Raw genomic sequence first — 12,122 nt, 5'->3', positions numbered from 1 at the left:
AGTTCGAACCAGGCTATTTTTGCAAAGTGAGGTAATGTCTTAGCCCATACAGTAAGCTTGGAGAAAGATCAAGGAGGTGGCATTTAAGTTAAGGGTTGTGGCTTTGCTTGCTCTTTTTGCCATTTGAGTGTGCGTTATTCATATGAATACTCATTATTATCAGTGAGTCATGGAACTTCCTATAATAGATCATCTGCAACTTTCCGGGAGTTCAGGCGGCTGTTGCTATTGTGCTATATTGAAAGTCAGCATTTAGGAGCAAGTGTTGCATGTTCTTCTGGCCAACAGCTGCACCTCTGCCCCTCGCAGCACTCTCCCCCTGCCCGGTCATTGTTGATGGAATCCTCATCTTTGACTTTCCTTGACCAGCCCTCCTTCCTGAAATGCCCACTGCATATTCCACCCCAACACCTCCTTGGCCTAGCCAAACCCTTCTCACCTTCCAAGCCTCGGAACAACTTCTAGATGCTCTCCTAGAGTTTCTCACCATCACCACTGCGACACTTGGCCTGGAGAACTCTCCATTCTCTGGTGCCGTTCCATGCACTATAGGATATTTATTAGTATCTCTGGCTTCCACCCATTAGATGCCAGTACTGCCCTCTCCCCAAATTGTGACAACCAAAACCATCTCCAGACATTGCTAGGTGTCCCCTGGGTGGAGGTGGGGGGGGTATCTCCACTTGGGAACCACTGTCCCACACAGAATCTCCCCTCACTGATCCAGCCCAGAGTGGCTTTTTCCTCTGTGATGTGGGAGTGGAAATGAAGGAATTAAAACTGTAAAGTGCTTTAAATGGGCAGATTAGACTCAGAGAGGAGAGAAGATGGGAGAAGAGGCTACAAATTGTTCCTTACATTCTTGTGGTTGGGTTTTCCCATCGGCACATTTGCTTTTTCAGATACAAAAACTTACTGGGTTCCATTCGCTTGCTGAACATCCTCTCAGCAGCCAGGATTGACGTCCTGAAAACAGATGACCCACCGGACCAAAAGAATGTGTGTAAATTCTACTTTTATAGCAGACAGTAAAAATCAGCATTTTAATTTCTTTTGTAAAGTGCTGGCCAGCATTTGTTACCTTGTCTTTTTTCTGCATAATAAGGTCCAGTCGAGACAAGAGAGCCCATGCGTCCCCCTTCTTACCTCACTCCGCATGGTCCCCGGGCACCCCCAGGGAACCCAGCTGCAGGGACCAGATTTTTACTGATGCTCAGGTCAAGAGGGCCTGGGAGAACAGTCTCAGGATTCCTGAGGCTTTTGAGAAGTCATCCTTAACCGGCTGCTGCCTTGTTTTTGAAGTAGTATAACAGACGGCTCTCTCCTTCCACCATTTTCACGTTATTTCTTAGAGAAAAATTATGGACGTGCAGCGGGAAACCACAAAGCAAGACCATGTGTGTCGGCACACCTTTTCCTCAGAGACAGCCAGTCTCTGAGTAAACAGTTGGCCTACTTCCTTCTAGTCCTCTGATATATGCCTTGTCGGTAGTGGAGGTCTTGGACATAGGTTTATTCTGCTCCTATCACTTAGTCTAGCATAAGCGTGGTTGCATATCATCAAGAATTCTTTATAAGCATCATATACGCGGCTGTAAAGCATTATATCAAACCAGGATTTACTTAACGAGCACCCCCTTATGTTGGCTAAGTGAGCCCTTCATACTTCAGCGGCCTTCTCTTCTAATTCTGCACGGAACACCTTTGCGTAGAAGTCTTTATCTGTATCCAGATAGTAGCATTTCCCCATTCCACTAGGATGGCCTTCTAGAAAAGGAATTTCTGGATTTCTTATGAACTTTGTTTGTTTTGCTCTGACATGCCATCTTCTTTCCTTGCACCGTTACCATTTGATATTACAGATCTTTCTTGGCTAGCTCCTTCTTCCTTTCCTTTGACTCTGCCTTCCACAGTTGCCAAATCTAGAACTTCCAGAACTTCCTAGCCTGATGTGGCTTGAGACAGGGAATATTGAAAGAGTCCCGATTACCTCCCCTCGCACAATCCCAGCTCGCTGGCGCTTGGCATAAGTCACTGTCCGTTCTCTTGTCCTGGAGCTATCAAGATTCACTCAGCTTTTTTTCTAGGCCAAAGAGCTGAGGGACCTACTTGCCTGCTACTCACTTCCTGCCCAACTTCCACCATGTCCCACACACCTGAGGGAGGCTACATATCTCCTCACGGCAGCGCCAGTGTATTAGATGCTATCAGGACCCAGACCGTGTCCTCCTGCCACGTGTCACGCTGAGCATGCCAGTCCAGTCTCCAGCTGAGAGCACCAACGATTGTTCGCCCGTGGGTTTTTTCTGGCCGCAAGATGAGGCTCATGCAGCAGGCCAGAGGTGCTGAGGAATTAACGTTCCTGGAAGAACAGCCACTCCATCACTGATTGACAGGAGCTGGTGAATATATATACCCGAGCTCTCTGTCTCCTCGGACATGATAACTCTGAGGCCTGTGGCCTGCCTCGTTCCCAGAGGCCCCCAACAGGCGTAAGCTCCTGTTGCTTACAGTGGTGAATGGCTTAAAGAATGCTTCACTGGCTCACTCCTCCACCCCCTGTCTCCCTTCCTCCTTCTCACCTATGCGCGCTTCCTGCAAGCACCTCCGAGACAGCGACCTGCTTGTGAATCCTTGTCTTGGGGTCTGCTTTGGGGGAACTCCAAACTAAGTTACCCAGTGATAACTGTGGGCCACTTAGACCTCACCAAATATTTACTCCATGCCGACTATGAATTGCTCATTTAAGACTTTTGGCTGTAGTTTCGGAAATTTATCTTATTTACGTAATTTTTTTCCAAATGATGTTCTAGTGACTTCTCAGCATCTAAAAGCATCAAGAACATGCCACATATCTACTCTGGCCACCTCAGCAACAGCAAATTTGGAAAGAGGTGCCGAGGTTGATTAGAGCCCTTCTAATCTTAAAATTAATTAACAGCAGGAGAATCTGATTATTCTAAATGGTAATTACTTGTCATTCCCACCACAGGATAGGAAGTGCTTATGATCAGCCCCTACAGGTCTGCAGGTTGCTAAGAATTAACTCATCAGGTTTCTGAGTGGTGTACATTGTATGTTTTTTGAGCTGCGAAAGGAGATCTGAGTGCAAACCGCAGTCGTGACGGGTTGACGTAGCATGTGTGGCACAAGTAATTCCAGCAGCCAGTGGAATAAGCCATTACTTTGTTGACTCCAATTCAGTAACCTTCACACTTGAGGAGCTTATGTTTTTATCATCAAAAAGTAATTTGTAAAATGTGTGGCAATTATATGAAACAGTCACAAATCCAGAATGAGAAAAAGGCCCTCGTGTGAATTCTTGGACTTTTATCCCAAGTGCATTGACTTCAGAATACATGTAAAATAGTATTTACTTGACTACATTGGCTATCTGGTTTCCTTGCTGACTCTCCTAGTTTATCAGGTTTGTCATTAGGGCAGGGTAAAAAAAAAAAAAATAGGGGAACGAGGCTATAAGGGACAGCATGCTCTAGCTTCAGGGAGAAGAGAGAAGCATCACCAGCTTTGACAAGCTCTGCCGCATGGGGCCACATACTTTAGGGGCCAATCACCCTACTACTTCCATGGGAACATCAATACCTTCTAAGATTATATATCCACTGGTAAGCATAAGAAATAAGTCCTGTGCAATACCTTTTTATCGAGGCAAGGAGTGACACAGATCATTTTAGAAAAATCTGGCAAAATCTCCCATTTAAAGATTCTGATGCACAAGGGAAATGAGCCTCGGTGCCTGGCATGTTGAACACGGGTGAGATCCTTCATTCCCCAACAACGCTGGAGCAGCGGGGTGCTTCAGCGTTCAAGCACCTCATCTAATTAGTAGCGTCTGTTCTGGGTAGTTTTCTTACAGCCACTTCACTTGCACTGAACCCATCGTGCCAGCGTAAATATCGCCTGCTTAAAATCATTAGGGGAGAAGAATGTTTTCCCTTCAGCTAAAAAATGGCATATCCAAAGCAAATGAACTCACTACTGTACGATTTGTCTGTTAATCATTACTAAACTCAGCCTATAATTAGAGATACCGAGGAGAACACCACTATCCCATCACTTAAGCTCTGTCGTAGACTCTTGTTTGTCGTTGTTTATTTATTTGTTTGTTTGTTTCTAGTGATCTCTACACTCAACGTGGGGCTTGAACTCATGACCCCGGGATCAAGAAGCACACTGATCCCGCTGCACCCACTGAGCCAGCCTGGTGCCCCTGTAGTAGGATTTTTTATTTTTTTGTAGTAGGACTTTTAAGTCATGTTGAGGGACACCTGGGTAGCTCAGGGGTTGAGCGTCCGCCTTCGGCTCAGAGCGTGATCCCAGGGTCCCAGGATCGGGTCCCACAGTGGGCTCTCTGCAGGGAGCCTGCTTCTCCCTCTGCCTATGTCTCTGCCCCACTCTCTGTGTCTCTCATGGATAAATAAATAAAATCTTAAAAAAAAAAGTCATGTTGAACATGTTCAAAGTTGTTCTTGAGGAGCAGCCATTTAGAGTCTTTTGAGTTCTTGGTTTTGTTTTCTTTGGTTTCGTTCCAAGAGGGCAGCCGTTCTCTGAAAACATCTTGAGTAAGTAGGGGAATTAAAGCTCTGGCGGCCAAACCATTCATTCATTCATTCATCCATCCAGTCCTCGAAGACCCTGATCAAAGCAGAGGTGGGATGGGTGCAGAGGAGAACGTGAAATAACAGGATTTTTTTTCCCCAGTATTCAAGCAAAACTCCACCTGGAAATATACATAGACATATTGTGTTTTTTTTCAACAGTGATTTTGTTTTATTATAATAAGATGCACAGAATAGAAAGCTAAGGGCACCTGGGTGGCTCAGGTGGTTGGGTGTCTGCCTTTGGCTCAGGTCATGATTTCAGGGGCCCGGGATCGAGTCCCAGGTTGGGCTCCCTGCTCAGCGGGGAGTCTGCTTCTCCCTTTCCCTCTGTGCTCTCTCCAGCTCTTGTTCTCTCTCAAGTAAATAAGAATGAATTTTAAAATGAACAGAAAGCTACCATTTTCACTATTTTAAATGGTTCAAATCTGTGACATTAAGTATGTCCACCATCTTGTTCAACGGTTGCTGCTGACTAGTTCCAGAACCTTCTGTGACTCCAAGAGGAAACCAACCCCGCAGATGATAGTTCTCCATTCTCCTCCCCAGCCCAGGGCAACCACTAAGCTACCTTCTGTCACATGGATTTGGCTGTGCTGGACAGTGCATGTAAATGGAATCAACTCCTACCACACGTGGCCTTTTGTGTCTGGTTCCTTTCATTCAACATAATGTTTTCGAGGTTCATCTATGTTGTAACACAAACCAGAACTTTATTCCATTTTATGGCTGAATAATATTCCATCAAATGGATTTGTCATTTCATTTCTCCATTTCATCCTACTGTTTTATTTATTTATTTTATTTTATTTGTTTATTCATGAGAGACAGAGACAGGCAGAGAGACAGGCAAAGGGAGAAGCAGGCTCCCCGCAGGGGATGCAGGACTCAATCCCAGGACCCCAGGATCACGACCTGAGGTGAAGGCAGATGCTCAACCACTGAACCACCCAGGCATCTCTCATCCTATTGTTTTAATTGATCTCAGGTGTACTTGTATTTGACAAAGATGGGGATCATTTTTTAAATAAATAATAAATTTATTTTTTATTGGTGTTCAATTTGCCAGCATACAGAATAACACCCAGTGCTCATCCCATCAAGTGCCCCCCTCAGTGCCCATCACCCATTCACCCCCACCCCCCCTCCTCCCCTTCCACCACCCCTAGTTCATTTCCCAGAGTTAGGAGTCTTCATGTTCTGTCTCCCTTTCTGATATTTCCTACCCATTTCTTCTCCCTTCCCTTCTATTCCCTTTCACTATTATTTATATTCCCCAAATGAATGAGACCATATAATGTTTGTCCTTCTCCGATTGACTTATTTCACTCAGCATAATACCCTCCAGTTCCATCCACGTCGAAGCAAATGGTGGGTATTTGTCGTTTCTAATGGCTGAGGAATATTCCATTGTATCCATAGACCACATCTTCTTTATCCATTCATCTTTCAATGGACACCGAGGCTCCTTCCACAGTCTGGCTATTGTGGACTTTGCTGCTAGAAACATCGGGGTGCAGGTGTCCCGGCGTTTCATTGCATCTGTATCTTTGGGGTAAATCCCCAGCAGTGCAATTGCTGGGTCATAGGGCAGATCTATTTTTAACTGTTTGAGGAACCTCCACACAGTTTTCCAGAGTGGCTGCACCAGTTCACATTCCCACCAACAGTGTAAGAGGGTTCCCTTTCTCCGCATCCTCTCCAACATTTGTGGTTTCCGGCCTTGTTAATTTTCCCCATTCTCACCGGTGTGAGGTGGTATCTCATTGTGGTTTTGATTTGTATTTCCCTGATGGCAAGTGATGCGGAGCATCTTCTCATGTGCGTGTTGGCCATGTCTATGTCTTCCTCTGTGAGATTTCTCTTCATGTCTTTTGCCCATTTCATGATTGGATTGTTTGTTTCTTGGGTGTTGAGTTTAACATCAAAGTATGGGACACCTATTTGGCTTTTGTGCCTTGAGATTAATACAGTACACAGAAAGTTGAGCCTCTGTGTTGGTTCTAGAGTCAATTACTAGGATTCTTTTCACAACAGTCTGAACCTCTTACAGATACATACCGTAAAAACCATTAGGTTGAACAATTTGCAAATTGCAATATTTGACTATTTTAATATACAAAATGGCAATTTCGTGATTCAAACTAAATATTTACCTATATATTAGGTTCAATGAGAATGCAGTCCTTTTTGAAAATAAGCAAATGCTGTCCACAACATAGTAGATACCTCCTAGATGTGAGTTCCCTTCTCCTCAGGCTTCATTATAATTAAACAAGGATGGTTTTCAGAGGGTGTACATTGATCAGGACTGTGCAGCAAGAGCTTGCTTTGGATCACGGTACCCTTCTGAGCAAGTTTCCCTCTTGTACTTTTAGTTTCTAAGGAAGAAAAATTGAGTCACTCAGCCCCTCTTTCCAATAAAAGACAGTGTTGACCCTTGTACAATGTAGGTGTTGGGAACACCAACCTCCCTGCAGTCAAAAGTTGCATGCAGACTTGCATGCAACTAAAAACTTAATTACTAATAGCCTATGATTGACCAGAAACCTTACCGATAATGTGAACACATATTTTGTATTTTATATGTATTATATACTGTATTCTTAGAAAAAAGCAAGCTACAGAAAAGAAAGTGTTAAGAAAATCATAAGCAAAATATGTTGGAGTGTCTGTCTCGTTCAGTCAGTAGAGCATTTGACTCTTGATCTCAGGGTCATTAGTTTGAGCCCCACGTTGGGTGTAGTGATCACTTAAAGAAATAATACTGAAATAAATAAAAATTTTAAAAAGGAAAATATGTTTATGGTATCATACTGTACTTTCCAGAAAAAAAAATCCATGTATAAATGGATCTTGTGCTCTTAAAGGGTCAACGGTACAAAGAACCTTTACAATGAGACAGAATATGAAGTCAACATTCAATTGTAAGCCAGGGTGGTCTCTCTGTCCTGTCCCGCAAGACCACAGGATGACAGGTTACCAACAAGAGGCTGAAATTAGAGTTTTGGGTACATAAAGAGGGGTTTTTTTATGAGTGTGTGCACTTGCCTGTTCACGTGCCCTTAAATCCTTCATGTGAAAAAATAGTGGGATTATCAATCAAGTTAGAACTGTTAGTGACTCTTCTCCACCTCATTAAAATCAGGAATGATCAATTTGACATGAACCCAACATTAGATTTGACCACCACTTCCCCTCCACATTGCATTCAAAGCTCTGTAATCAAAGCAAGGTTTGCGTACTTTCCCAGGCATCATTTTTAAAGATCCTTGGGCAGGGTGCCTAGGTGGCTCAGTTGGTTAAATGACCCACTTTGGGTTTCAGCTCAGGTCATGGTCTCAGGGCCGTGAGGTCGAGCCCCACATCAGGCTCTGTGTTGAGCAAGGAGTCTACTTAATCTCTCCCTCTCACCCCATCTCCTACCCCATGCTCATGCTCTCTGTGTGTCTCTCTCTCTCCCAAAAAAATAAGAAGATCTTTGGGAATGTGCTCAGCTAGAACATGGAATGTACTCTTTGCAGTTCTGGTCTGCTGAGTAAATCAAACCTCCCACTTTATGAGCATGACAGGGTTTTGATTGCCTCTGTGATTTGTGTTTCGTCCTTGAACTGGGCATGCACCAAACATACTTTTTAGCAAAAATAATGCATATTCGAGAGAATAAAGCTAGAAAACAACTGTTCCAGGGTTTGCATTATGTTCCCAATAATCATATCCAATGCTTTCTTTTTTCTAGTCTCCCAAGTCAGCATTTATTAGTGCTGCAAAAAAGGCAAGATTAAAGTCCAATCCAGTCAAAGTGCGGTTCTCTGAGGAGGTCATCATCAATGGCCAAGTGTCGGTGAGTTGACTGTTGCCTGCTTGAGACTCAGAGTGGCTGACATAGGGGCTTTGCACGAAGCACAGCCAGTTGCCCCTCTGGAAAGATCAATTTAGAATTCTGAGATTCAGGCCTGCTGAATCTCAGAACTCTAAAGGGCTTGAGAGATCCCCATGTCATGCTTGATGGGTCCTCTCTATCGTATCCAGAATACATAGTCGTCCAGGGTTTCTTCGAACGCTTCCAGTGTTCGAGACCTCACTGCTTTGCAAAGGAGTTCATTTGATTTGAGATCCCTGGCATTGCCCCATATTGAGTAAAATAGGCCTCTTTGAAATTTCTACCTACTTCTTCCCATCATGCCAACTGAGCATGCTTCCATTCTATATTTCGAGAAAGGCTTCCCCTAAGTTTTGCCTTATTCAAAAATGAAATGCCTCTATTCTTTTCACTAATCAAAATGGAAAGAAGTTAAAATGCTGGGCCACTGTCATGTGCGCAACCAGAAGTGAAGAAATACTGCCTGGATCTCCATCAATAGGTCTTGAAAGAAATCATGATTGCTGAGGCACATAATTGGTCTTCAAAATGAAGAGTGCAAACATCAGTAGGATGCTCTCTTTTTGATTTTTATTTTCCCCCAAGAAAATCTAACTTCATGTTTTTAGCTTTCAGAAAGCTGTTATCTGAGGCACTAAATGTTTTTGGACCTCTGAAATAGCAGCTTTCGTTGTTGGGGTTTTGTTGTTGCCAGGGGTGGTGTTTAAATAAACCTACAACGACAAAATGTCATCCATGACATGTGCATTAGAGGTCACAAACTCTTCCCTGAGGGATCTGAATTTGAAGTTGTGGGCCTGCACGTCCTGAGCTAGGCCCTCCTGGTCTGAGTGTCTCCCTGTCAAGACTTGCTGACCTGTGTCTGCCCACCTTGGAGCCCAGAGCTCCGATGACTAATCTGTTCAACCTTGTGACGCTTGTAGGAGGGGCCTCCAGCTGTCACTGTGCTGCCCTGGGGGCATTTCAGCCTTGTCCTCCCAGTCACCATCTCCTACCCCATCTCTGCTGCCTCCATTCACCCCACATTGTTCTGCTCCACACAGTGCATCCCTGTCCCTCTGGATGCAATTAGCATCCATTAGCATTTCACAAGACTATAGCAGTTCAAAACTGGAAGGTTCCAGTCACAGAGGAATCACAGTATCACAGAAAGTCATCTGGAACTTCCCCCATATTTTCTCGAGCTTCCAGGCATGAGACTGGGCAGTTTATGTATCTTTAGAGAGATTATGATTCTAGAAGCTGCTATGGCAGTTTTACTTCATCCTGGATATAATAGGGGGCTCATTCAAGGCAGCTGGTGTGTAAGGACAGCTCCAGGGGTCAGTCATCACCTGCAACCCCCGCTGCCTCCCCCCAGGCTGGTGTGTGGCAGGCATGTCCACTCACGTGTCTGCTCCTCAACCTTTGGGACCATCTTCATTTCCAGCCTACTCTTGCTCTACGGAGTCATCATGTGGCACTTCGTGTGGACTTGGCGCCAAACCAACTCCACGAAGTGGGTAGCAGGAGAGTCACGTGTGAGGTTCACACGAGGAGGAAGGAGAGGGAGGAAATTCAGAGAAAGGAACAAGAAGTGAAAGGCACGGAGCCTCTTAGAGAAATACCTAGGGATTGAATTCTCACGGAATATCTGTAGGACATTAGCCAATCCCTGGAGATCTTGTCTTCTGTTTCTTCATCTGTAAAACAAAGGACATATGGTTTCATGATTGTCCAGTTCCACTTGACTTATATGACTCTGTGACCAGCTACATGTGAGAAATGCAGTGCCCGCCAAAGATTGCCAGAACTCACCCAACATGCCTTCTTTCTTCTCCTGCCATCTCTCCCTATTTCCAATTAAAGAGAGAATTCAAAGGAATATGTTTCTATTGTTAATTTTTGTCATGTTTCAGGCATCTCTTTTTGAATTGTTTTTAGGTTATAGTGTTTGTTATAGATCCAGTGTTCTAATCTTGAACACACTAACCCTTTCCTTATAAGTCCCTTTTGAATTTAAAGAACATTTCTAAATGGGGTAAAAACTGTTCTATAAAAGGGCACCCTCTTGGCTCAGTCAGCAGAATGTGCAACTCTTAACATCAGGGTCATGGGTCAGAGTCCCACGTTGGGCATGGAGCCTACTTTTTAAAAAATTGTTTAAGCCCCTGATGTTTCAGGGGCTTAGTGGTTGAGAGTCTGCCTTTGGCTCAGGTCTTGATCCGCGGTCCTGGGATCGAGTCCCGCATCGGGCTCCCTGCACGTAGCCTACTTCTCCCTCTGCCTGTGTCTCTGCCTCTCTCTGTGTGTGTCTCTCATGAATAAATAAATAAATCTTTTTAAAAAATAATAAATTGTAGATATATGCTGCTTCTGCAAAGAGCAGAATTCTCACTTGACCTCTTTCCTTGTTGTTATAAAACAGGAAACTGTCAAGGATAATTCACTTCTTTTTATGCCAAATGTTTTGAAAGTGTATCTGGAAAACGGGCAGACCAAATCATTTCGCTTTGACTGCAGCACCTCCATAAAGGTAAGCGGACCCGCTAACCTCCACCTGGACCCTGGCAGGTATGGCGTGGAAGTCACACCCACAGCCTTGTGTCGCAGCGCCTTCTTTTAGAACTACCTGTTTATTTCTGAGGCTTTTCTGGTTGCTTCCAAATAAGGTAGTGTGTGAATACTTAAAAACAAACTTGGGGGAGAAGAGCTGAAACTAAGAAGGTTCTGCTGTGTGTATGTGTGTGTCACAAAATGATAGAATATGCTCTCAGTGACGAACCACTAGGGCTAGTCATTTTAATGCAACTCCAGTTTAATTAAAATAGTGTGACTGTCCCCAGGAAAGCCTGGCACCCTGCCTAAAGCCAGTATAAAAAAAATGGAAAAAAAAGCCAGTATGATTTCTTAGCAATGTCAGCCACCAAAAAGATTAAGATGTTAGCCGTTAATTGAATATCTGCTACTTTGATGTCCGGCAAAAACAAGGGGTGGAATAATATAAAGATAACATTTACTTTTAATTGCTGTAACTAATTTCATGGAAATAATGCATAAAAGGGCAGAAATGAAGCATGCTTCTTCGGAGAAGGAGTAAAAAGGAAGAGTCTCTTAGCAGTCCTATTATTGCAGAGCCACAGGTGAGTTTTACGTAATGGGTGTTATAACAAAGCAGATGGGTTCTTTCCCCCTGTGCCCTCTTCCTGGGGAAAAAAAAGCGCATATTCTATTTTTTATTGGACAAAAGTATGTTCAGAAATTGATTGCTCCCTAATGCTCCAGCAGCCTAAAATAGGCTTTCTGCAAATGGAACAATAAAAGAGATTTTATTGAGGTTTAAAAAAAAAAAGTAGTAGTGATGATCTGTATAATAATGTATCAAGAGAATATCAAGTCTGTGTTAAAAATGTCTGTCAAGAGTCAACCCCGAATTCTCGGGTTTTTTATATTAGTCAGCATGGACCTTGGGAGTGGAAGCATTTGTGCCAAGGCCCTGTCACTTATTGCCACAACACCAACAAGCAGCCTGTTTGGAATTGCTTTAAATAGGTGGTGACGTAGCACGTAACAGGGCAGACAGTATTCTAGATTGATGATGGAGTGTATAAGCCATCCTCAACTCCTTCCACATGAAATAT

General features: G+C 43.8%; 1 protein-coding gene across 4 annotated transcripts in view; it reads left to right on the top strand.

Moving 5' to 3' along the window:
• Positions 1–12,122, top strand: part of FRMPD4 (FERM and PDZ domain containing 4) — a 565,544-nt gene that overhangs the window by 520,646 nt on the left and 32,776 nt on the right. For all 4 annotated transcript variants that reach the window (XM_077889744.1, XM_077889743.1, XM_077889745.1 and 1 more), the window contains exons 6-7: positions 8,359–8,463; positions 10,910–11,017. In XM_077889744.1, coding sequence (XP_077745870.1) covers positions 8,359–8,463; positions 10,910–11,017 — 213 coding nt within the window. The remainder of the gene's footprint in view (positions 1–8,358; positions 8,464–10,909; positions 11,018–12,122) is intronic.

This window comes from Canis aureus, chromosome X (genome assembly GCF_053574225.1).
Source record: "Canis aureus isolate CA01 chromosome X, VMU_Caureus_v.1.0, whole genome shotgun sequence".
Classification (NCBI taxonomy): domain Eukaryota; kingdom Metazoa; phylum Chordata; class Mammalia; order Carnivora; family Canidae; genus Canis; species Canis aureus.
Note: the sequence above shows the minus strand (reverse complement) of the source record. Positions and strands in the feature narration are given on the sequence as shown.